General features: G+C 40.5%; 1 protein-coding gene across 3 annotated transcripts in view; it reads right to left on the bottom strand.

The window, feature by feature from the left end:
- PCIF1 (phosphorylated CTD interacting factor 1) overlaps positions 1–26,028 on the bottom strand; it is a 68,117-nt gene that overhangs the window by 13,562 nt on the left and 28,527 nt on the right. For all 3 annotated transcript variants that reach the window (XM_077459233.1, XM_077459234.1, XM_077459235.1), the window contains 7 exons: positions 24,152–24,289; positions 22,663–22,763; positions 22,361–22,536; positions 10,971–11,118; positions 10,713–10,796; positions 9,234–9,333; positions 5,939–6,101 (listed from right to left, as the gene is read on the bottom strand). In XM_077459233.1, the coding sequence (XP_077315359.1) occupies positions 5,939–6,101; positions 9,234–9,333; positions 10,713–10,796; positions 10,971–11,118; positions 22,361–22,536; positions 22,663–22,763; positions 24,152–24,289 (910 nt within the window). The remainder of the gene's footprint in view (positions 1–5,938; positions 6,102–9,233; positions 9,334–10,712; positions 10,797–10,970; positions 11,119–22,360; positions 22,537–22,662; positions 22,764–24,151; positions 24,290–26,028) is intronic.

Raw genomic sequence — 26,028 nt, 5'->3', positions numbered from 1 at the left:
TCTGGTGCAAATAGCGTGTGGGTGTTATACGCCAACACTTCAATTTTAGCTGCCTTATTTAAAATTTAAGTATTTTTTTCTGAAACTTCCCTCTTAAAATGAATGTGCGTGTTATACACCTGTGCGTGTTATACGCTGATAAATACGATATTATATATATTATAAATATAATAAATTTTCTTTTATTTTTTTTCTTTTATAAAAAAGGGTTGGAAATAATAGCATAATAGTGTCAATTTACATTGGGTCCCCAAAGAGAGAATATTTGTTGTATTGTCCTCAATGTTATTCTACATAGCTTGATTGGGGAGGGAACAGACTACATATATTGATATCCTTAGCACAATAGCACGATCTTTAGTGAGTATAGCCCTCCATGTACCATTGATTACTATGTAATATTAATATTGATAGGCCTAATTAAAATAATATTTATGATTTTGTGTATTTTCATTATAAACTTATTATTTTGGACCTCCAGCTTAATGTGAAGCACCAACATACTTACCTGTGTTTAGTCCTTAAAGAAGTGTATCCTTTAGCAAAACACAGACCAATTAAGAGATTTCAATTAATTTGTATTTCAATGTAAAAGAAAGATTGAAAGGTAGAAAGGTGAAAATGTGAGGACAGTTGCTGATGCTGACCAGTACACAAGGACACCCTGATGGGCTAATGGACTATCACGACACTGATACACAGACCCAAGGTTTAAGATAAAAAAATTTAAACTTTAACAAAATTCAACCAAAAATGATACAAACATATTAAAAAAATATCCCACACGTACACTAACTCCCAACAGGTACCCCCGTAGGGCTAGAGTTGAGGTGGGGTATACCAGCTTCTTCAGGAGGAAATAGTCTACAGGATAAGAATTACATTTTAAAAAAGCATACATTTATTTAATTAGCAGATTACAGTTTAAAGTGAAGATGAAGAGATGCGCCACGATCGTCCAGATGGGTGAAGCATCTCTCCAGCTTCACTTTGAACTGTAATCTGTTAATTAAATAAATGTATGCTTTGTTTAAATTAAATTCTTATCCTGTAGACGATTTCCTCCTGAAGAAGCGGGTATACCGCAAAACCGGTAGAGAATCCCTGTATACCCCACCTCAATTCTAGCCCTACAGGGGTAATTGTTGGGAGTTAGTGTATGTATGGGATATTTTTTAATATGTTTGTATCATTTTTGGTTGAATTGTATTAAAAGTTAAATTTTTTTTATTTTAAACCTTGGGTCTGTGTAGCAGTATCGTGATAGTCCATTAGCCCGTCTGGGTGTCCTTGTGTACTGGTCAGCATCAGCAACTTTCCTGACATTTTCACCTTTCAAGGTCTCAAATTGGATGATGGCATGTTTTTACTTCCTTTTGAGCCTTATTATATGAGGCTATACTGAAAGGGTGGTTTCAATACATTTATGCATGAACTTTGGAATGAAAAACTAAACTTCATCAGTGAAATAAATATGCTCTCTAGTAAACGCTGCAACCGTCCTAATGTCAGAAAGTCAGCTTAATATTTCTTAAACAGATTTCTCTATAAACCATTGCAGCCAGATTCTAGAGAGAGAGAGCTTCTCACATGTGAGTAATATATTTCCTTTGTAAATGTGGCTGTTAATGCTGACACTGATACACCAGGATTTTTGTCTGCCAGAGATATCAAGGAACCTACAGTGGGGATGTTTAATATTTAAAATACAACTATCTATAAATAGGAGTCTGCTCTGCTTCCCCGCTGAGGACTGGGAGGTCATCCCCATGGGCTCCCCAGTCTTCCTCCCTCATTGGACCAACACGCCAAGTCTTACAGTTTGAAGGTAAATAAATAGATAAATTAATTTAGTATAAATTCATAATATAGGTTCTATAACCAATTTCTAAGCTTTCCTGTTCTACCCTAGGTTTATGAGATATAATACTTTTATTGTATTTGTGCTATTCTAAGGCCCTGACGAAGCGAGGGTTTCCCGCAAAGTGTAGGCCATATATTTGATCCATCGCACCAGGATCAGCACATCCTGGACCAACATAACAGTAACTGTATCTCTACAACTGTAACATGTTCTTAATTAATAGATGAAAAATAAAGTTTGAATGCATATTTTAAATTTGTGGTATATATCTTTATTCAAACCCTACAGAGGTACACACAAAGTCCCACCCCACCTTACCTTTAACCCTGATTTGATGTTTAGGAATAGTTCTGTATTTCAAAAAGTTAAAGTTTGCAGGTCACAGCATAAACTGTTTGTAATTACATCAGCATAGTAATAGCAATACAAACAATAGTTATTTTTGATATAAGCTCATTTGAAAAATATCCATCATTGCTAACTGCCTTACTGATCATCTGTTTCCACAACTTCCTGGATTCCCTGCATGCTTTTCAGCTTCTCCTCTGCTGTTCATTTCAATTTCCAAGAACTATATATCCCATAGTACTATGCTGCCTGCAAGCAGTTAGACCCCTTTCACACTGGGGCGGGAGCGGCGCTATTTTTAGCGCCGTTTTACCGTCATTTTAGCGGCGGTATGCGGCCGCTAGCGGGGCGGTTTTAACCCCCACTAGCGGCCGAAAAAGTGTTAAAACCGCCTGCAAAGCACCGCTTTGTCGGCGGTATAGCCGAGCTGCCCCATTGATTTCAATGGGTAGGAGCGGTTTAGGAGTGGTGAATACACCGCTCCTTCACCGCTCCAAAGATACAGCTAGCAGGACTTTTTTCACCGTCCTGCTAGAGCACTGCTCCAGTGTGAAAGCCCTCCGGCTTTCACACTGGAGTGAAAGGGGCCGGTTTTTTCAGACGCTATTTTTAGAGCTGTAGCGCCTGATAAAATGCCCCAGCGTGAAAGGGGCCTTATTCCTGCACCGTCTCTGCTTCCTAAAACTCCTCCTCTCAGCACCTCTGTAGTTCAGAAAAGCAGGCTCTGTGAAATCTGTGACACAGCGGTGCCTACTCAAGTTTACAAAGTTCAAGAAGATTCACATTAATAGGAGTAGACCAGAAAAAAATTGAAATACAATGTGGAAATGAATATATGATTTTACATTTTGAACACAAATACGCTTTAAGCAAAATGGGTAGTCAGATCAGCAAGTTATCTACAAACAGGTGTGGAGAGACAGGTGTATTCTAGCTATACCTCGGTCAAAAACCAAAGCCCTGAGCAGAAAAGCAATATGCATCCCTCCCATATATTTCAAGGCTTATGCTTCATCTTTGACTAGAGAGCACCTACAAGCAGACAGAAACTGCATCACAGTGTGATTACGGTAAATCTTTTTTCTAATTACCCTGCGGATCCTCTAATACTTTTCAAAGCGTTTTCTTTTAATTTCCACTTGAATGTCTAGTAGTAGTAGTAGCAGCATCCATATAGGATATGACAATATATTTGGAGCCTTTTGGACTGAGCCTTGTTGGTGACTCCATAGAGTTGATGACAACGGCTATTTAATAGTCATTGAGAGAACATTCATGTCTATATAGGATGGATGAAATTTACAAATTTGTGCTTGGAGAATTTACAATTCACGATATACAATATACAATTAAAGTGGAACTTCAGTCATTTTTTCATCTTTCCATCTATTAAATCTTCTGCCCTTGTTGTTTTAACTTTGGATAGTAAAACATTTTTTTTGTGCCAGTAAATACCTTATACAGCCCACTTCATCTTTCTTCTCTGGTCATTAGCCTAGGCTTATGACATTATGCACAGCTCTCTCTCTCACTCATGTGAGAGTTCGCTAAGGCAGATCGGATGAGTCATAAGAGGGCCAATGAGAGCTGCGGGCCTGCAAAGCTGGAGGTGTGGCTCTGTGTAAATCCAGGAAGTGAACAGGCAGCAGCTTCAGCTGCCCAAATTTAAAATGGATGCAGCTATACTTAGTGGAGGGAGAATTCTGCAGCATATTTGGCAAGTACCGACTCACGGTATATATAAAATAATATGCAAAGTGGTTGGAGGGAAGCTTCAGAATGGCAAAGATGTTTTTATTACAAAATATGTGAGCAGACTGCAGTTCCTCTTTAATGGTGTTTTCACTTTACTGTTTTTATCTTTATGGAATAAAAATTGATTCTTTTTTTTATTTTTGTGTTATTTCTCAGTGGCACAGATAACGTCCCATCCATGGTCTCTGTGCCTCGTCTGGCATTTAAAAAGGGGAGTGTTTTTGTTCTATTGATATATATAAAGGGATAGTTGCCCACTGAGAAATAAGGAATTGATATATATCTGTTGACAAAAACAAAACTTTCACCTCTCCCATAATGTCCTTAGACCTTCAACAACTGCCTTGACACATTTCATGGACAAATGGCTTTCGGTGACTGATAGGAGTTACTGACTGGCAGGAAAACGTCTTTATCTGTACAGAACAAGTCCAGTTGGATGTGACCAACTACTACTAGCTTGACCATGACCTGGAAAAATGGAAAGCTTCACAGACATAGTGGTTGGTTTACTAAAACTGGAGAAATATGTTGCAGTTGTGTATACAAACCAATTATCTTCCAAGTTTTTGTTTTGTTAAAGCTTAATTGGAGAAGCTGAAGTTAGAAACTGAATGGCTACCATTGCACAGCTGCACCAGATTTCGCACACCCGTTTTAGTAAATCAACCCCATAGTCTGCAAAGAATATGGGAGACAGACTTTGAGTCTATATTTACAATAAGAACTGCCTGAACAGTGCCATAAGAATACTAGAAAAGTATTATGGGCAGCACAGTGGCTACGTAGTTAGTACCTCTGCCTGGCAGCACTAGAGATGACGGTTCAAATCCCAACCACGGCACTACCTGCACAGAGTTCTCCCTGTGCCTGCGTGGGTTTCCTCCTGAGTACTCCAGTTTCCTCTCACACTCCAAAGACATGTTGGTAGATTAATTGGCTCCTGTCTAAATTGGCCCTAGCATGTGTATGCATGAATGTCAGTTAGGGTCCTTAGATTGTAAGCTGTTCGAAGGCAGGGACTGATGTAAATGTACTATAAACATATACAAATATATGTAAAGTGCTGCACAAATTGACAGTGCTACATAAGTACCTGTAATTAATTAATAAATAAGGTGGAAAGGGCCACAAAACCTTTTGAAGATACGCCCATGTATAAACACTAAAAGGTACCCTTTATCTCATCCTCCTACACTGCAAGCAAAGACTGCTGTATGCTCTCCTGAAAATCAGCATTTGGGTGTCCATACAAAAGTAATCGGTGCAGACCTCCAATTGTGAGCACCCTGCAGCCTCATAGGCTGTAATTGATTTCTATCTCTCCAACAAATGTACAGGTTGGTTTGAATCTATTACAGCCTGTGGGGCTACATGCAGTATTTTTTATTTAAATTGAAAAAAGGAAATGGAGCATTATACATGTGATTTACTCTTTTAACTTACTAGATCCAGCACAATACTACACTAGTGGTACTTCTTTCTTAAAGCGGAGTTCCACCCATATAAAAGTCAGCAGTTACAAAAAGTGTAGCTGCTGACTTTTAATAATCGGACACTCACCTGTCCTACGGTCCAGTGAAGCGGACGAACAAAGCCTCGCTCCTCTCCCCCTCCTCTCCTCGGCATTGTGACTGTGGGCGCCTGGCTGTGGCTTCACTGCGCATGTGCGAGCCGTGTGCTGTGATTGGCTAGGCAATCTCCTGCGACATGTCCCAGAAGATTGCACGGAGGGAGGAGAGGTAGTGGGAGCTGGATGCCCCTAAAAAGAGTGTATTCGCTCCCCCCCCCCACCCCCCAAGAAAATTATATGCCAAATGTGGCATGTCAGGGGGTCACCTTCACTTAAAGTGGAAGTTCCACTTTTGGGTGGAACTCTGCTTTAATACAAGGCTAAATCCAGCCAATAACCCAAGGCATAGCAAATTTGCAACCTTATATTTCCAAGGTGTTAAAGAGTAAACATATTACCTGGTATATTGGCTTCACGTAGCAATGTCAAGTGCTTCTCATGAATCCTCTTCACATAATCCTGAGAGAAGTGGTAGATTTTGCTACATATGCCTTCTACTGAGTCTCGTGCCACAGCTGCCATGTGCGGGCCACATTCTCTTCGTAGGTGCTCCAAGCGGTCCTGAAACAGAGCAGATAATTAACAATAAAGCAGGTTTTTATGATGCAATATTATGAAAAATGTAAAAGGATTAAAAATCAACGGTGGTAGAGTAGAATGAAGATGAAAGTCTAGTAAGGAGAGATATAGAAAAAAATCTCTCTAGCTGAAATCCTCTCACACCAGCCCTATCACCTACATGTACAGCACTAGCTGCCAGTAGTAATATTTGAAAACAAATGGGTAAACAAATAATATATGAATAGTGCAGCATCCATTCTGTAAATTTTCAGTGAAACTTTCTTCTTTACAATTTGAAACCACCATGATAAATGTGTAGAAATAACTCCACGATATTCACAGTACTCAGCGAAATCACTCAGCTTTTTGCCTGGACCTATACTAATATACATCAGCTAGGTAAAACTTATGATTCCATACAAAGCAGATTTCCTGATGTTCTCAATTGGATGTCACCCACACGCAATCAGACCAATCTCCACTCCACTACAATGTCCGGGATTACACCATTCAGCCTCTGCCACACTGGAGCTCATAAACGGCTGTTCGGAACGTCTGATTGCTGGCAGGAAAACTCTGCTTTAAAAATTTGATTTTATAAGCGTTTTGCATTGCCGTTAATGCATGTTTATCGGTGCTAGCTTTTAGCCGCATTTCTCTGCCTCTATTCAAAAATCTATGGTTTCCTATGGGAGCTTGGTTTGAATAGAAGTCGCACCAGAAGTCGGATCATCATGATCCAACTTGCAGTGCGTCTTCTGTGCTGAGGATGAAGGGGAACCCCCCGCCAAAATGAAAAAAAAATAAAAAAATTGGCGTGGGGTTCCCCCCTCAGACAATACCAGGCCCTTTGGTCTGGTATGGATTTTAAGGGGAACCCCCTTCGCCAAAAAAACGGAGTGGGGGTCCCCCCAAAATCCATACCAATCCCTTATCCGAGCACGTAGCACGGCCAGTCAGGAAAGGGGGTGGGGAAGAGTGAGCGACTTCTGGCGCACTGAAAAAAACAAAAAAAACAACCTCACACACCATAATCCCCCCTCCACCAAATGATTTGGACCAGTGAACAAAGCAATGTTCATAAAGACATGGATGAGCGAGTTTGGGGTGGAGGAACAGAATCCTGATCTCAACCCAATTGAACACCTATGGAATGAATTAGGGTGGAGACTGTGAGCCAGGCCTTCTCGTCCACATCAGCGCCTGACCTCACAAATGCATTTCTGGAAGAGTGGTCAAACATTCCCATAGGCACATTCCTAAACCTTGTGGACAGCCTTCCCAGAAGAGTTGAAGCTGTTATAGCTGCAAAGGGTGGGCCAACTCAATATTGGACCCTACGGACCAAGACTGGGATGCCATTTGAGTTCATGTGCATTTGCATATCACTGGTTTGAGGGTTTGATATGTGAATCACATCTGTTGGGGGAGCTTTGAAACAAGAGGTACTAGAAAGAAGATAGATAATGTGTGAATTCATCAGACAGATTATAATATTTAAAGCAGAACTCCAGCCACCAAAATGTATTCAAATTCTTATAGGCTAAATTAACCTTTTGAATAAAATGGACTAGCAGTCAATGGGCCCCAGTATATTAAAATTCACTGTGCAATATTTTAAAATCATTGCCTAACAGAATTGAAATTATATATATATATGCCCAATAGAGCAAACAAAAATTGCATACAAAAACGTTTACGCAATAAGTGCTAAAAGTGCAATATAAGTGCAGAAAAAGTTCATATGTGGCCGACATCCAATGAAAGTGACTTCAAGTGCAATATGGAGCATCAACCGAATGCTTGACACCGTGATTCCCATCACCTCGTTAAGATAAAAGGCTTACCAGAAAGCATGCGACCTCCCTTACTCAGGGAGGTTAAACAGCGCTTAGTAGAATCAAGGGTCCACTGGTGGTGTATTTAGACTTCCCCCTCTGATCATCCAATGGCAGCCAGACAGCATAAACAGCAAGAGGTGATGATATGCAGGAAGAAAAAAACTTGAATAGTGTAGAGTGTCTCTTTATGGCGTATTTATTGATAAAAAGCTTGAGCAGCCACATAAAAAAATCTGGAGAGCGTTCTCCAGTTCAAAACAAAACACAGAGTTATTCTTACAAGAAAAAAAAATTGTACAGGTCCGTAAGATCAAATAACACATGCGCAGAACGTGTGTGCGTAGCGTACCGACGATCGTTTCGTCATATGTGACGTCAATAGGGGTACTCAGGCAGGAACAATAGGAGAGTGCTGGGATTAAAGCGGTGCCAAAGACAATGTTCATCAAAAATATAAAATTAACAAAATATTTTATTGATACATAGTCAAAACATGAATGTTAACAATATGGGAGTTTTTCTTCCATGCTTCTCACAGAAATGTTTTTAAAAACTGCACAGTGTATTTAAACCTACTCAGGTCCCTATGACTGCATAGTCCATTTTATTCAAAAAGTGAACTTAGCCTTTGCTGCGTCAAGTAACAGGTGTAAAATGTTTACATTGTCTCTGTTTACTCTATAATCCATTCATTAGTTTGCCAGATACTACTGTCAACCCCAAACTTCTGGTGCTATGGGTATGACAGCTGAGGTTTGCCACATACCATTGTCAGCCTCCAAATTTCTGAGCTGTAGGTAACACAGCTAAGGCTGCAGTTAAGTGATCCTGTCAATCACCCATTATCCATTCACAGAGTGCCTTGTATTCTCTGTATTGAATATACAAGAGAAGAAAGAGTGGGTGAATGACAGGCTCCCTTCAGTGTTGCAGCTGTAGCTTTAATACTGGCAGCACTGGAAGTTCAGCATGGACAATAGTATCCAGAAAACTAATGAATGGATTAAAGAATAAAATAAGGGGCTATAAACATTTTACAACCCTTTACAAGAGGTAACTTTTTTACCTTAGGAATTCAGATACATATATGTAGCCAGAGTTCTGCTTTGAGATGCTTGGCAGTGAGTGGAATGTTAGTGACATTTTCCATCATCTTAATATCTCCAGTGAAAATTTCCCATCTTGCTAGCAATAGCATCAATAGATTACATCAATATTGGCCAATATATACCAATAGATCACATCATATTGGCATTACCAGCTGTTAACTATGACTGAATTTGGGACTGACCATGTAATCCTCCTTTGTAGCCAAGTTGTCTCTCCGCAGCCAGCTGAATGTGTCTTCCACGTTCCACTTCACCACTTTTCTAATGTCTGGAGAGGCTCGCCTGCAGCACAAAAGAGAGTCTAAGCAACATGTGGATATAAAAGTTAAGCACCGATCATTGAAATAGACATATGAACAATTATAAAATGTATTTGTATGTCATCGTGGGGATACTGCCTCAGCCAAAAAAGTAATGGAAGTTACAGCTTTATATGTAATACTGCAACAAAATAAGGACATTATGCGTATCCTTTATTGGGTTTTTCCTATATGTAATCTCTGCAATTATATTTTCACTGATAAACTATCCTAAAAAAACAAGGACATTGATACACATTAGCTGTTGATGGTAAAACCACCAACTGTACCTAATTCTATTTTGAGATGCACAAACTGTTCTTTATTAGCTAATAGCAAAAAAATAAAAAAGATGAATAAATGTTTAGTGTTTTTATCATCCTGAATTTTTTGTATAGGTGGCTTCACACTGCTCTGCTGCACTTTTGCTATAGCGCAGTTAACCAGATCCAGGTCCTGCGGTTCTGGTGCGGTTTAAGAAAAAGCACCAAAACTCCTGCATGCTATATCTTTGGTGTGCTCTCTGAAACTGCACCATAACCGTGGGACAACATAGAAGTCTAGGGGAAAGTGCAGCTAATTCGCACGATAACTGCAGGTTAGCTGCGCTTTACACATTGGTAAAAATCTGTACATGCACGTGTAGAGCCTCCAGTCATCTGCCCACCAAGCCCACTCACAGCCTGTCAAGTTAAGCAATATGCTTTCTACTGAAGTTATTGAAGACTTTAGTGCAAAAGAACTGTTTGGGCCATTTCTGAGGATTTCATCCAGACTGAAAAGTGAAGATTACAGGACAGTAGTGTTGACAATATGTATAATCAGAGACAGATTAAGGTAGAATAAGGCCCCAAGTAACGTAGCAGCTTTGGCCCACCATCCTTTTGGCCAACAATGATAGGGACTGCATTAGGCCCAGACAAGCTGCCCCTATTGACCTGGCTTCATCAGACACCAACTGCCTACACGTGCATCCCCCAATTTGAAGCAGGCACACAGCTTTGTCAAATTGTGCTATCCCCCTGGCTTTGTGCAGAAAAATGAAATTTGCAGCTGGGGCCCTTGCACATCCACAGAGTCCAAGGCAAATGCATACTGTAGGTTGCCTCATGGATGATCTGCCTCTGAACATAACCCATACAGAAAATGCTGGGGAGTAGAAAAGAATAAGTGCATGTATTCTTGAAGCTTTGACACACTTTGACACTGGTGAAATTCCAATTCCTAGCTGCTGTTCTAGACAATGGTCAGTGCTGCCTTTTGGTAAATACCTTCATGAACACATGCATAAACAACATTTACCATAGAAAATGTGTTATAGCACAGGAGCATTGGGACTAAAACGCAGATTTTAGGTCTCACCTAGATTCAATAAGTCTCTTAGCAGCCTCGGCATATTTAAACAGCAAACGCTTTGCTTCATCCCGATGCTTAATACGCGATAACCTGGAAGAAAATAAGAGGTTAGACTCTGAAAAACAAGTCAAATGTTTCTAAACACTCATGAGTCTGCTACAACATGGATTTCACACATTTCCTAAAGATTCTAGAACAGTCTTTATACATTCCTAGGACCCACTGCATGCAAACCAGAATCTCAAACATAAATAGAAGAATCACCTTATGGGGACATCATTCATAATCTCCCTGAACATGGATGGAGATACCACTGGGTCACAGACACTGGGAAGAAGGGGGTCAGGTCCTCGATCTAGTACTTTTCGTTCCAACAACCAGCGATTAAATGATTCCCGGGGTGGATCAATACCTGGAAGACCATTAAATATATACATATTTTTTTCAAATATTTTATTTTCCAGCAGAAAGGCAAGTCCAAACAATAAGGCATTGTTACAACTAATCGATTAATCGACATCTAATCGATTAGGAAATTAATCGATTACTATTTTCATAATCAAAATAATTGGCCAGTAACATAATGGGGTTCAAAAATTAGGCCTCTATAGTACAAAAAGAGCAAATAATCGCTACTGTAAATATTACTTTCACAGTTCTACAGTAAAAAAAAATTAACCCCTAACAGTAGTGATTATCTGCTTTTTTGTATTATAAAAGGGCTAATTTTAGTTTTTTTTTAACCCCATTATGTTACTAAACGTCTTAGACCTTGTTCACATCTCTGTGTTTTTTGGTGCTTTTTGCAGAAACACACTACAGTTCATTTACATGGTTATCCTATGGCACATGTTCACATCTATGCTTTTTTTCAGTTGCTGCGTATTTGGAGAGGGACAGGGACTTTTTTTTAACGCAAAACCTTTTTTGGTTCAATATACTTAGATAGAGAATGCGTTTTTGCAGCAATCTGTGTTTTTCATCTGGCCCAAAAAAATGCAAAAACGCAAATCGCAGCAAAATCACGTGTGCAAAAAATCAAAACGCACAGCAAAAACAGATCAAAAGCAAACTGCATAGGTGTGTACCGAGCCTTATGCTGGCCTCACTAATCAATTTTCAGACGAGAATATTCAGATGAAAAATCTTTGTACATTCGCTGAATGAAGGAATGTTGTTTGAAATTTTCACTTGCTTTTAACATTCTGTAATTAATGAATGTCATTTCTGAATGAAAACCACATACAATGTATGAAAATTCCTTTGACCAAGAAGTTTTCTATTTCCAAATTTTCCCATCAATATGGTTGAAAACGAAGGTCAATTTGACCCCAATAACGATTAGAAAATCTAAACAAATGTTCTTAAAATTACATTTTATTTGAAGGAAGACATTGTTTTTTTAATAAAAAATTTGATCTCTGACTTTGATGATATTTACCAGATTCATCCTTTAATAGTATAGCTCTCCTCTAATAGAATATACAGTATATATCTCCTCTAATAGTATATCTCTTCTGTCTGTTATTCTCAGAGTGGATTAAAGTGGTGTTGCCACCAAAAAATGAAAAGTTGCTTAAAATTCGTAAAAAAAAAAAAAAAAATTGGCAAAGAAATTTATAAAAATGCACTCACCTCTAAATACCTGTTGCTAGGGGGTCCCTCATAGTCTGCCTTCTTCCTTGCCCAGGCTGGTGACATCACTTCCCCTCGCGCCGCACAGTCACCTGGGACCTGTCACGTGTCCCAGGTGACTGTACGGCGTACCACGGCGCCCTGCGCCGCTCGCGCATGCGCAGTGGGAGCCCACAGTACGCATGACGGCACCGCGAGCGGAGCGGGGAACGAGGGGGGGGCATTGTTCCCCCTGCATCGCTGGATCCTGGGACAGGTAAGTGTCCGATTATTAAAAGTCAGCAGCTGCAGTATTTGTAGCTGCTGAATTTACATTTTCTTTTTTTTAGGGGGTACCCCACTCTATTTTGCTAACCATATAGTTGGTTATTTATATTTATCACTGCCTAGAAATATTTAAGGATAAATTGACTTTTTTTTTAACTTTACATATTAACTAAAATTATACACCACAATTTGTTTTAAGGTTATTAACTGATTAATCGAAACAATAATCGGCCACCTAATCGATTATGAAAATAATCATTAGTTGCAGCCCTAAAAATTAGCGGTACACCAGTATGCATAGAACAGTCATAACTCAATCGATAAATGAAAACTGAATATAAACAATCAACCACAATTTCCAGAGTGTACATGTCCAGTATGTGTACAATACCTTCAATAGGCTTCAGAAGGGAAAATCCCTAATGAGACTGGTCACCGCGAGGAGAACGTATGACTAGCCTTCCATTTTTAGTTTAATTAAAACATTATAGTAAAGCCAATCCCGGCAGGTGATGCACTCTGTTGATGAATACAGAGCCTGCTAAGCCTGCTCGGATTGGGTAACAACCTCTGCCAATCCGAGCAGGCTACACGAGTCAGAGCGGTGCGGACTGATGATGTCACAGCCTCTGCCAATCCAAGCAGGCTTTGTATCCATCAACAGATTAGTAAAATACATTGCCTGCCGTGATTGGCTCAGCGGTGCACACTGTATGCACACTGTATTCTGCAGCGTACTTGGCGCTACTGTACCAACACAGCATCGTACCTGGCGCTCTAGATATTAACAAAGCATCCTGTACTGCACATCCAGCTCCAGATCTCCCCTAAAATACAGGTATGATTTATGGTGCTTTGGATGAGAGAATTGTCGCTGCCTACCAATTTTGGGATCTCTGGGACTTGTAGTTCACCAGTTTCCTTTTTCTGATGTTAAGTTTTTTTAAGATTTTTTTTTTAGGTTTCTGTTTTTTTTTTTTTAATGGTGTTGCCTCGGAAGGGAGTAGTCTTATATGGCGAGTATAGCTCAAAACCTACATTTTCACTGGAAAAATAGGGGTTCGTTTTATACGCCGGCAAATACAGTACTTATTTGCAACATTATTTAAAAAAAAATGAAAAAAAAAAACGATATAATTATAAACTATAAAATATAATTCCTCATAAAAGTTACATCTTTAGTTTCCAAAGAGTGTCAACCAAATGACCGATACCCTCTGGAAAATAAAAATGTAACTTTTATGAGGAAATATATTCCTTATGTTTTTTTAGTTTTTTTTTAAAGGTGTAAATAAATACTTGAATTTTGTAAAGTTTGTCATGCCTGGTACCTGTAAAGTTTTTAATTTTTTTGGTAAATGGTTGATATTGGATTTGGTACTTGTTTGGCGGCAACGCTTTTAAAATTTTGTAGTTTTGATACTTGAAAAGTCTGGAAGATGCTGCCTTGCATAAAATCATCATACAAATAAAAACCTGGAGAAAGGGCATTTCTAGCCACTCCAGAGATCAGAGAGGAAATGTATAGTGTGGGCCAGGGGCGTAACTATAGGGGGTGCAGCAGTCGCGACTGCAACTGGGCCCTGTGCTGCCCCCCCCCCCCCCCCCGAGTCAGGCCCACACTGCAAACAAACTTTAAGCACACAGATGCAGTGCAGCCCTATGAGAGCTCCCGGAGGACACTGCTGGCTTGTCTGCCAGCCCTCCTCCTCCCCAGTCATACACAGATGATAAAAGGTCTTTCTGGGAGATATGCTGATCGCCCGTCCAGCACACTGGATGGAGCCCAGGCCTACATGGATGAGTGCGTGGCCTGCAGCTTGGTCATGGTGAGTGAGAGGACCCCATCCCCCACACACCATTACATACCCCCTCCATCTCCCCCTGGGGACAGGGGCCCCTTCTCATGAGGGGACAGGGACCCCCATCTCCCCTGGGGACAGGGACCCCTTCTCATCTGGGGGGCAGTAACTTCATCTGCCCTGGAAAAAAGGACCTCATCTCTTCTGGGGACAGGGACCCCATCCTGCCTAGGGACAGTCCCCCAATGGGGCACCTAACAATTTTAAAAAATAATAAAAAAAAAAACACTGATGCCAGTGGTGGAACTACAGGGCTCACAAAGGTAATACCTCTGACCACGCCCTGGAGTTCCACTGCTGGACTCAGAGGGAAGGGCCCTGGCTGGGGTTCAGGGGGGCCCTTCATGGTTTCTTGCATCGGGGCCATGTAGGTTCTAGTTACGCCACTGGTGTGGGCCCTTGTTCAAACTTGCTAATATGAAAATGCCTCCAGTGCATTCCATTCATATATTGATCTAGGGAAGAATGAGCAATGCTGTAGGGAATTGGTAACAGGAATCACTAACATTAAACAGCAGCTCGGTCATCTCCACTTGCCTAAAATCCTTATTCCATTGGCCAGGAAAGTGAAGAAAACACTAACTGTAGACAAGTGAAATGAATCCACAACTGCTAATCCAATCCTGAAGCATTGAACACTGCCTGCTCCCCCTTCCAACTCACAAAACAAAAACACACAGCTAACAACCTTTATTTTAGCCATGTGACTGAAATGTCCACTCTCATTGGACTCAGCTAAAATGCCTCACTTAAAAAAAAAAATGTGTTAGCTTTGCAAAGTCAATAGGGTTGATTTACTAAAACTGAAGAGTGAAAAAGCTGGTGCAGCTGTGCATGGTAGCCAATCAGCGTCTAACTTTAGCTTGTTTAATTAAGCTTTGACAATAAATCATGGAATCTGATTGGTTACTATGTAGAGCTGCACCAGATTTATCATGCTCCGGTTTTAGTAAATCTCCTTCAATGCGTGTATGTTTGTAGACATGCAGTGTCAGAATCATTTGTTCTTTGTAGCTGCAATCATCTGCTTTTGTGATGGGGAAGAGATTGGGTGAAGTTCTGCTGGGGGGGTGGTCCCTGTTTCCAGGAGGAGGAGGACTGTCATTGGCCACTGCTAAAGCCAACCACAGTCCTGCTTGCCCTGCCCACCATCTGGAGGAAGATGACTCGCTTGGTTGCCACTACCAATCTCAGAAGGAAGGGATTTCACTGTGATTGAGAAAACCCCAATCAGGTGACAGTTTGTGGAATTACTGTTGAGCTTCTGGGAACTTTGTTGAAATTATTCCTGAACCTTTACATCGCTTACTACTGAACTGTACTTTTTCTCAGCTGTGGGGGCCCAACTTATGATCCTGCACAGGCCCACTGCTTTCAGAAAATGCCCGACCTGAGCTCATTATTGCGCATTCATTCCAGATGCTTGTATGTGACATCACATACAAGCAAGTGGGCTGGATGCGAGAGGTGGATCAGCAGCATGAGTGTGCCGGGACAGGTAGATGCGTCTCATCTCTCTGTCCTCTGTTAGCCATGAGGGTGCTTCCTGTGATGTGTCATGAGGATAAACACTGCAGTTTTGGTTACTAAAGCCCCCTCGATTCCCTCATGAAGACTGAGAAGAATAAATTCAATACCTTCGCCATTTCCTTACCCTTTGTAATCAGATGTCCTTCCTCGTTCTTTATGGGGCCATTATGGTCTGTCCTCCCCTATTTACATACTTAAAGAATATCTTGAGATTATTTTTGATCTCCTCCAATATGTGTTTTTGCATGTTCTAGCTTAGCCGCCCTAATTGTACCCTTACATATATCTTGTTGCATTCTTTATAAAGTCTGAATGCTGATGATGATCCCTCAACCTTGTATTTTTTGAAGGCCTTCTCCTTTTCTTTTTTTTAATGCATTTTTACATTGGAGTTAAGCCATCCAGGACTTTTGTTTGCTCTTTTAAATGTATTACCCAATGGGATGCACTGGCTAATGCCCTTATTTAATATGCTCCTAAAGCAAACCCATCTCTCCTCCGTGTTCTTTGTTCCTAAGATTTTATCCCAATTTATGTCTTCTAGCAAGACATTTAGGAACTGGCGAGCCTTAGATGAATGTGCAGTTCCCTCCGCCCAGTGTATGTCTGGATTACTAAAATCCCCCATTATGACGACACTTCCCATCCTTGCTGCTAATCCAAATTGCAATAGGAGGTCCACCTCCACCTCCTCCCTCAGGTTAGGGGACCTATAGCATACTCCCAGTATTATTTTCTCCTTAGCTTCATCCCTTTGGAGCTCTACCCATAAGGATTCCACCTCCTCCCTAGTTCCCTTAGTGATGTAATCTCACACATTCACTTGTACATTATTCTTGATATATAGACATACCCTCCCCCTTTTTTACCCTCTCTATCCCTCCAGCGGCTGTGGAGTTTTCATTGCTGGGGCAAAGAAAATTGAGAGGTAATTTTGTAAAATGTCAAAGTACGCCATTCATACTTGCACATTAGGGTCAGGGCTCCCACATCTCTACTTAAAAAAAAAAAAATGCTTAATCTGCATTGATAATAAAAGAACTGGACAGTGGATACCAAATTCCTGATACCTGGTATCATTATTAGTATTTTTTGAAGCTGAGGGCTTCAGTACAAAGATGTGAGAATTGCTGCTCTACAATGCTTATCGAACAAGAGGTTTTTTTGACACGAGAATATATTCCAAATGGATAAAGGAAAACATGGTATTTAGCCCAGACTTTATTTAAAAGTAGTAAATGGCGGTAATGGGGTGTTGTGCTATTGCTTGATAGAAGAAGTAACGACTGACTGTGCATAGACATAATACAAAAAGATATAAAAGCTGTTAAATAAAAAAATACTAAATCTTGCAGTGAGGCTCCCAAAGGATAAATGTTCATTTTTGCCTGGGGTAACACTAAAAAGTGGACAAGCCCTCTGCGTCCTTACACAGGCCGGCCATAGACCGTTCAAATCTTGGCTGGTTCATTAGGAATGGGGTGGGATTCGAACGATTTATGAGTAGGCTGAATGTACCAAGTTTATCGTTTAATCAACCGTGGTTTAACCAGCCTGCCGGACTTTACTTGCAATTATTGTAAGCGGCTGGCATGCAGTAGCCACTGGCAATAATCACCGGTTTCTTGGCTTCCCCCACCGGGAGATTACAATGTCTCGGCAGAAGAGATTCCCCTGCCAGCACTGTGTTGATGTGGGAATCATACAAATTTCTTTTCTGCAACCAATTTGCATCGTCTATGGCCTACCTAACAATGCAGGACAGTAATGGAAAGTTGAGAATTTAACCCGTGAGTGCAGGGGGAGCCCCACTGCATGGGTAGTCCTTTTAAATTTTACTTTTGTATAGCTTTAAATATATTCAACGTTTTTTTTACTACAATGCGTATCTCCTTTAAAAGCAAAATCATGTGCCAACATAAAAACCAAAGAAGGCTAAAAAAAAATCCTGTAGCTGATAAAATTTATATCTTTATTTTTTGTTGATAAAATTAATATCTTACAGCATAAAGAGAACTTGTGATTGTGACTAAGTAAGCCTTGGGATGTGTTTTTGTGTTTTGTGGTTAACCATAAATGTCATCATCTCATTTGAGGGTTGTTTCATGTTTAGCGGTACATATAAACTTTCTAGCTTGTGCTATATTTAGTCACATAAGAAGTGTCATGAAATAATTAGTGTGTGTATATATAAATATATATTCACATAAATGATATTCAGTGTATAATACACACACACTTTGACCGTACAATAAACACAAGCAAGACCGGAGTGAGTTTGCTCAAGGAATAACTGTGCAAGACCAACATGACAGCTTACAGTATTCTAAACAATGCTGATTTGTTGGATTTTCATACACTGCAATTAGCGGACCTCCAGCTGTTGCAAAACTACAAGTCCTTTCAACCTCTCCCTCTGGGTGTCATGCTTGTGGCTGTCAGAGTCTTGCTATTCTTCATGGGACTTGTAGTTCTGCAACAGCTGGAGGTCTGCTAATTGCATCTCCCTGTGTGGGCTAAAACACCTGGTTGTTGAAAGAAGTCAGAAGAGAATGGTCAGTCTTGTTTAGGGAGACCGGCTCCAAAAAACAACTTCTTCTTAGAACCGTGGGATTGATTTACTAAAACTGGAGCACCTGTGCATGGTAGCCAATCAGCTTCTAACTTTAGCTTGTTCAATTAACCACTTGAGGACCATATAACTTAGATATACGGTGGCAAAGTGGCACAGCTCCACCGTATCACATGCGCAACGCTGGAGGCCTGCTCCCATTGTGGTTATACACAGCTGGAGCTGGATCAGCGATGTCCGTCGGCACCTGCAGATCCTTCGGTACAGAGGGAGAATGGTGGTCTTGCCTATGTAAACAAGGCAGATTCCCGTTCTGTCTGTACAGAAGGCACGGATCCTGTGTTCCTGCAAAACTGGGACAGGGACATGGACCCATGCCTTCCCCTAGTACAAGCACCTCAGTAAGAAAACACCAGCTAGGCACACAGTTAACCCTTTGATCGCCCCTGATGTTAACTCCTTCCCTGCCAGTGTCATTAGTACAGTGACAGTGAATATTTTTTAGCACTGATCACTGTATTAGTGTCACTGGTCCCAAAAAAATATCGCAGTCCCCCAAAGTCGTTGATCGCACCCATTACTAGTAAAAAAAAATAAACAAAAATAAAATAAATGTATCCCATAGTTTGTAGACGCTATAACCAAAAATACGTAGCAAAATACTTATTGGCCTAAACTGATGAAGAAATTTGATTTTTTTTAAAAAATTTATTGGATGTGTTTTATAGCAGAAAGTAAAAAAATATTGTTTTCTTTTCAAAATTGTCAGAGTTTTTTTGTTTATAGCGAAAAAATAAAAACCGCTGAGGTCATCAAATACCACCAAAAGAAATATCTATTTGTGGAAAAAAATGACATACATTTTGTTTGGGTACAGCTTCACATGTTGCAATTGTCAGTTAAAGTAACACAGTGAGAAATGGTCTGGTCATAAGGGGGGGGGGGGGGGGGGTCAATCTTCTGGAGGGCAAGAGGAACTGCAGTCTGCTCACATAATTTGTAATAAAAACATCTGCCATTCTGAAGCTTCCCTCCAGCCACTTTGCATATTATTTTACATATGCTGTGATTCTGTACTTGCCAAATATGCTGTAGAAATCTCCCTCCACTGAGTCTGGCTGCAGCCATTTTAACTGTGAGCAGTTGAAGCTGCTGCCTGTTCACTTCCTGAATTTACACAGACACACATTTCCAGCCCTGCAGCTCTCATTGGCCATCTTATGACTCATTACCCTCCCTTCCAAGCAATCTCTTTCTCTCTGAGAGAGAGAGAGAGAGAGAGAGAGAGAGCGCTGTGCATGGTGGCATAAGCCTAGGCTTTTTACTAGCCAAGCAATCAGAAGAAGTGGGCTGTATAAGGTATTTACTGGCAGAAAAAAAAGTTTTACTATCCAAAGTTAAAACAACAAGGGCAGAAGATTTAGAAGATGGAAAGTTGAAAAAAATGACTGGGGCCTGCTTTAAGCTTTGACATAAAAAAAAAAAAACCTGGATGCCGATTTAGTTTCTATGCAGAGCTGCACCAGATTTTGCACTCTCCAGTTTTAGTAAATCAACCCCAGTACTCCATTTCTGAACACACAAAAAATGTAACCTTCAATAAGACGGGATCATACCGGTAAAAGACCATTCTAAGTTCCACTCCTCTCAGCTAAGAACAGAAAATAAGGCTACAGAGTGCACAAGAGTGGAAAAGCATCACATAGTCAGGCAAATGTTAATTTCAGCTGCAGTCAGGCATCCCATCCTGCAAAAACTCAGGGAGGTGGCAAACTCATTTCAGGAAAGTGGCGCTCCACACCCACAACCACTGAGCTATTTTTTCACAGTGCATCTGGGGAAGGGGGTTGGGGTATGTGGCAATGGGCGGTGTCAGTTTTTTATTTTTACGTTTGTTTTTTTTTACAATTTAATTTGTTTTTAAGTTTTTTCACAATGCTTTTTGGGAGGGAGGGGTTGGGGCAGTGGACAGTGTTGGTAGGGCAGGGGGGAGTAGTGTCAGTAGTTTATTTTATTTTTTTTTTAATTTAATTTTTTTACAATAATTTTTTAATATTTTTTGGGGGGCTTTGGTGAGATATCAGGGGTCTAAGCAGACCCCAGACATCTCCCCTTTGAGATAGAGAAAGGGACTGAAGACAGATTCCCAATCCCTTTCTCAGCACTGAAGAGGAATGAACAGGAGACAGAGGCTCCTGTTCATTCATAAACTGTGCAAACACAGTTTACTCTGCTCAGTTATCACAGGACACAGGAGCGATCTCCCTCACTGTGTCCAATCCCTGACAGCAGCCAGCGGGAAAGGAGAGGAGGGGATCCGGACAGGATCCAGGACACCGCGGGGAATGATGGGTGAGGCGGGGAATAGCTGTGAACACCGATCTCCCTGTATAGCTTTTTAGCTGAGGGAGAAAAGGAGAAGCAGCTGTCAGCTAAAAATCTATACAGGAAGATTGGTGTTCACAGCTTACCACTGTCAGGGAAGACGATCCTTATAATATTGTTCTCCAGCTGATAAACTGATGCCAGTTCCACTCCCCAATCTGTCTCCCTAATCTATCCAAGAAGGTTGCTTGTAAGCCAAGTTGAGACACTGTCAAAGGCTCCATCAATGTGAGTACAAAAATGTATGACCACCCTCTAATGTCTCTGCTCAGGCTATAAACCATCCAATGAGCTCCACTTACCTGGTCACCCAGCTCAGGAATTTAGAAACAGTATACACCTCTCACATGTATTTTACATGCCAGCCCCCCGAAGATACTACAAACTGGGGGGGTTACGTGTTAATTTAAACAGCAATAAAAAAATGATGTATTGTATTTATATACAAAAATATTCTACTCAGGAGCAAAGCTGTGGTGTTTATAAAATGTATATTTTCAAAATTATCTTTGGCCAAGTAGGAGATCATGTGCTTCACCGAAAAACTCGATCCCAGTAAGGTGAACATTGTCTGTAGCATAACACAAGCATTTTTGCAGCTGTACTGGTTCCTTCTGTATTTTATAGACATACTGAGGCTGATTTACCAAAGGAGTTTAGAATGTTTACACACTAAATTGTTTGGAGATTCACTTCAATGATCCAATCATGTGAAAAGCAAATGCCTGTTTACTTTTTTTTAATCTGCACTTGATTGGATAAATTAAGTAAATATCCATACAGTGCATTGTTGAAATATTCTCAATTTCTTTAGTGAATCAGCCTCAATGCCTTCTTGGATCCTATTAGATTTAGTAAATCTGACTACTAATGCAGAAATACAAGACCGAGAACCACAGGTTGCGTGAATTTTCCCGACACCTAGTAATATTCCCAAAACTGGAAAATCTTATTAACAATGAAGAACGCCAAAGACCTAGAACCAGAGGTTGTATGGGTGTTCCTGACATCTAGCAAATGTCCCAAGCCTAGCAAATCCTGCTGCCAATGCAGAACTCCAAGGACTAAGAACCCGATGTAAAGATCTACTGCAACCTCTCTGCATTGCTCTTACTATTCAACTGGAACAGAAGAGAGCCTGCATATAGCAAATTTCTGCAGTTAGTGCAAGACAGTAAAATGTCATTTTCAGTCTGTTGTGATAAATGCTTCTACCAGGGGCCACAACCACTAACAGAGGAGCAGATTTTTCACTCCACCTCTCAGCAGCCTCAGCACACTGGTAACTGGTACAAGGGTGGAAAAAAAAATGGATATCCATGATACAGCAGGGTCAATTTTATATTTTTGCATTAGGGATCAAGAACTGTCAACGCACCCTATTATATAAAATATACACATACCCTCTCTTTGTTGGCAGAGTTCTCGGTAATGTTGTCGTAGTTTCAGGATAAGCTGTGCCCGTAGAAGTTCCACTTCAGGGTGGACTGCTAAAGCTTGCGATGGCAGTGGTAATGGGTGAGAGGGTGGAGGCGACTTAACCAATGCATTACTCTGTATGTCCAAATCCCAGTAAACACTGTCAAGAAAAATTACTTATCAACTTTACAGTTGCAAGGTGAAATTTTTACTTTTGATCGGGGTTCTCTGATAACGATGTCTTGCCCAACTACAACATTCTAACCCTAAAATCTGAAAAACTCACTCGGTCGGCTTCACCATGTTTGCAAACTTCTCCTCTAAAGAAAGCCCTGGACAGGCTGGGGAGCTGGTCACGGTAGCCGGTGTCGCAGGCACAGACTCAATCTAAGGTAATAGAAGACAATATCAAATTCAATTGAAAACAGTTTCAATAATGATAAACAAGCATTTAAAAAAATGAAGTTATTATTTATTAAAAAATGTATGGTTTGATGTCCAATCTAGCATACCTAAATTATACATGCCAAACACGGAGAAGATGCAAGAATGGATTACTGATTTTTTTCATATACCAGATCTAAACCCAATAACAAAAAATAATGTATTGCACCTTTCACTCATTCGTAGATGTGGTTGTTCCATAACTTTTCTTTTTTTAGGCTTCTTTCCTTTATTGTACCTGGAGATCTTGCCATTAAAGAATATATAAATCCATCACTTCATATTCCTGATATGTGCCTGCTGTACCATGTACTTGTATGAGAAAGTATCCTTTTCTATGTATTGCTTTCTTTGTGTGAAATCCCTGGTGTTCCTGACAGTACCTCTGCTTTCCTATTAAAAGCGAAGCAGAAGAACACACGTGGTCAGTTCTCTAGTTGTGCTGGGAACTCAGCCTGCTTTCCTCCAATAATCAGACATCACTCACTATACTGTATCTATGGGGAAGTGTTGTCACCCTGGAACAAGACTACAGAACACCTCCTTCATAACATAAATAATAGAGAGGAGGTGTTCTTGAGCCCAAAGACTGATCTGAGAACAATGCTAACCGATACCAGTGGAGATAGAGAGCATAGGAATTTAGTAGCTCACTAGATTTCTGGCAGGGTCAACATGTATTTTGTTTTGCACTTAACAGATATAACAATGCTTTCAATAATTAGAGTTTACACACACTTCAAATACAAGCTATGGTAAAAAAAATTAAAATCAGAATTACAAAAAAGCACCCAGGTTCTACTTTATACTGTACTCTGCAATTAGGGTTACACCAGTATGGGTGCCGATACTAAGCATTTGCAGGAATACTCGTACGCATGCAAATGCTCCAACACCTGAAACTGATACCTCTGTGGTGCAATTTGAGCCCATACAAAATGAATGGGCTCAATTCGCACTGCTCTGGTGTGAACCCAGGCTTGTCATAGTGACTTCAGCCTGGGTTCACACAGGAGTGGTGCAGAAAACCGCATGTGATTCGGACATTAATCAAACCGCATTCTCGTTCAAATCCCACGCGATTCTTTGAAGTGCGGTTTGAGCCTATTCATTTTACATGGGCTCAAATTGCACAGCAAAAGGTATCAGTGCAACCCTACCCGCAACTTTTTGTGAAAGGTCTGCCTGAATGAAAAAATTTTACACTGTACATGCACAAGATTTATAACAAATTACCTTTTTTTATCAACTACTAGTGGTGCACGTTTATTTAAAAAAAAAAAAAATATGTTTTTTTAAAAGTAAGCCACAAAACCAAAATGCACCCTTACCTTAATCTTCTTGGTGCTGTCGGTGACTGGAGGAGCCTCCTCAGATATCCTCCTCTTGCGTGGCATGGATTCCTTAGGAGTTGTAGGAATACATGCCTCAGTAGGAACCGGTGCAGCATTGAGTCCCAGAGGATCAGACTGTTAAAATGAATATAAAAAGACACATCAGGCACTCATTGTCTTCACCTTTATGATACAATGTTGAGTTTCACTAATCTCCTTGCAAATTGTTGTCATATGATTTGCAGCCACTGTGCCTGTAAACAGTTCTGGTGGATAAAATGATTGGATGGCTTAAAAAAAACCTGTTTAACTACTATGGTTTATCTTTCTTGTCCTCAACTTTTACTTAACCACTTCCCATCCAGGCCAATTCTGACATTTCTCTCCTACATGTAAAATTCATAATTTTTTTGCTAGAAAATTACATAGAACCCCCAAACATTATATATGTTTTTTTTAGCAAAGACCCTAGAGAATACAATGGCGGTTGTTGCAACTTTTTATCTTGCACGGTATTTACACAGCAATTTTTCGAACATGTTTTTTCCAGAAAAAAAACTGTTTCATGCAAAAAAAAAAAAAAAAAAAACAGTAACGTTAGCCCAATTTTTTTGCATAATTTGATAGATGAGGATACGCCGAGTAAATAGATACCCAACATGTCACGCTTCAAAATTGCACACGCTCATGGAATGGCGCCAAACTTTGGTATTTAAAAATCCCCATAGGCGACACTTTAAAAAATTTTACTGGTTACGTTTTGCGTTACAGAGGAGGTCTAGGGCTAGAATTCTTGCTCTCACTCTAACGTTCGCGGCAATAACTCACATGTGTGGTTTGCACACCACTTCCATATGTGGGCGGGACTTACATATGCGTTTGCTTCTGCGTACGAGCTCACGGGTACAGGGGCACTTTAATTTTATTTTTTTAGTTTGACACAAAAAATTTGATTACTTTTATTCCTATTACAAGGAATGCAAACATCCCTTGTAATAGGAATATGGCATGATCGGACCTATTTACAGTGAGATATGGGGTCAATAAGACCCACATATCTCACCTCCAGGCTGGGAAGCCTAAAAAAAAAAAAAAAAAAAAAAAAAAAAAAACGATCACGGCTTCCCAGCCAAGGTGGCGCCGTTATTTTGAATGCAGAAGCCGGGCGTGACGTCATAACATCGCGCCCGGCCTCCGAACAATCATAGAGACTCCGGGGACAGTCTGGTCCACCGGAAATCTATATAGCCGGAAATCTCTATATCATCCGGGGGCCGGCGGATCCTGTGACCGACTCACTGATGGAAGCGGTGAGTCGGTAGAAGCACCGGAGGGTGGGAGGACCGCCGCCCGTTAGAACGATCAAGCGGCGGAACAGCCGCTATGATCGTTCTTATGGTGCAGGGAATTGCCGGCTGAAAATGCTGATATCTGAATGATGTCTGTAACCTCAGGCAGCATTCAGATATAACCCCCGAAAGTCGAGGCCGTCCCAGGACATCCACCCGGCGCCAAGTGGTTAAACAGGAATGCTCATCCTACCTGAGAATTCCTGTTTAGAGCAGAAAATGTGTCTGCAGACAACTACACATATTGTGTATACACCTGATCGTTTTCGGATTTGTGATCAGCTAAAATGAGTTATTCACTTGCCATTTATCACCCCCGTCCATTTATGGTATTTATTTATTTTTTATACACTCTGTATGGCTGAATTTGCATCGCACAGACATCACATGTGATTTGCACAGCAGTGCAGTGTGAATCACATGTGATGCCTGACATTGCAGCAGTGTGAACCTGGCATAAAATGTAGATTAAATGTAACTATGCTTCTGCCAAGGTTTCTGCTTTAGGAATAGTGGTTGTAAATT

The sequence above is a fragment of the Lithobates pipiens genome, unplaced genomic scaffold (genome assembly GCF_037356315.1).
Source record: "Lithobates pipiens isolate NorthernLeopardFrog02 unplaced genomic scaffold, aLitPip1_a1.2 Scaffold_28, whole genome shotgun sequence".
In the NCBI taxonomy this organism is placed as follows: Eukaryota; Metazoa; Chordata; class Amphibia; order Anura; family Ranidae; genus Lithobates; species Lithobates pipiens.
This window is presented reverse-complemented; position numbering and strand designations above follow the sequence as displayed.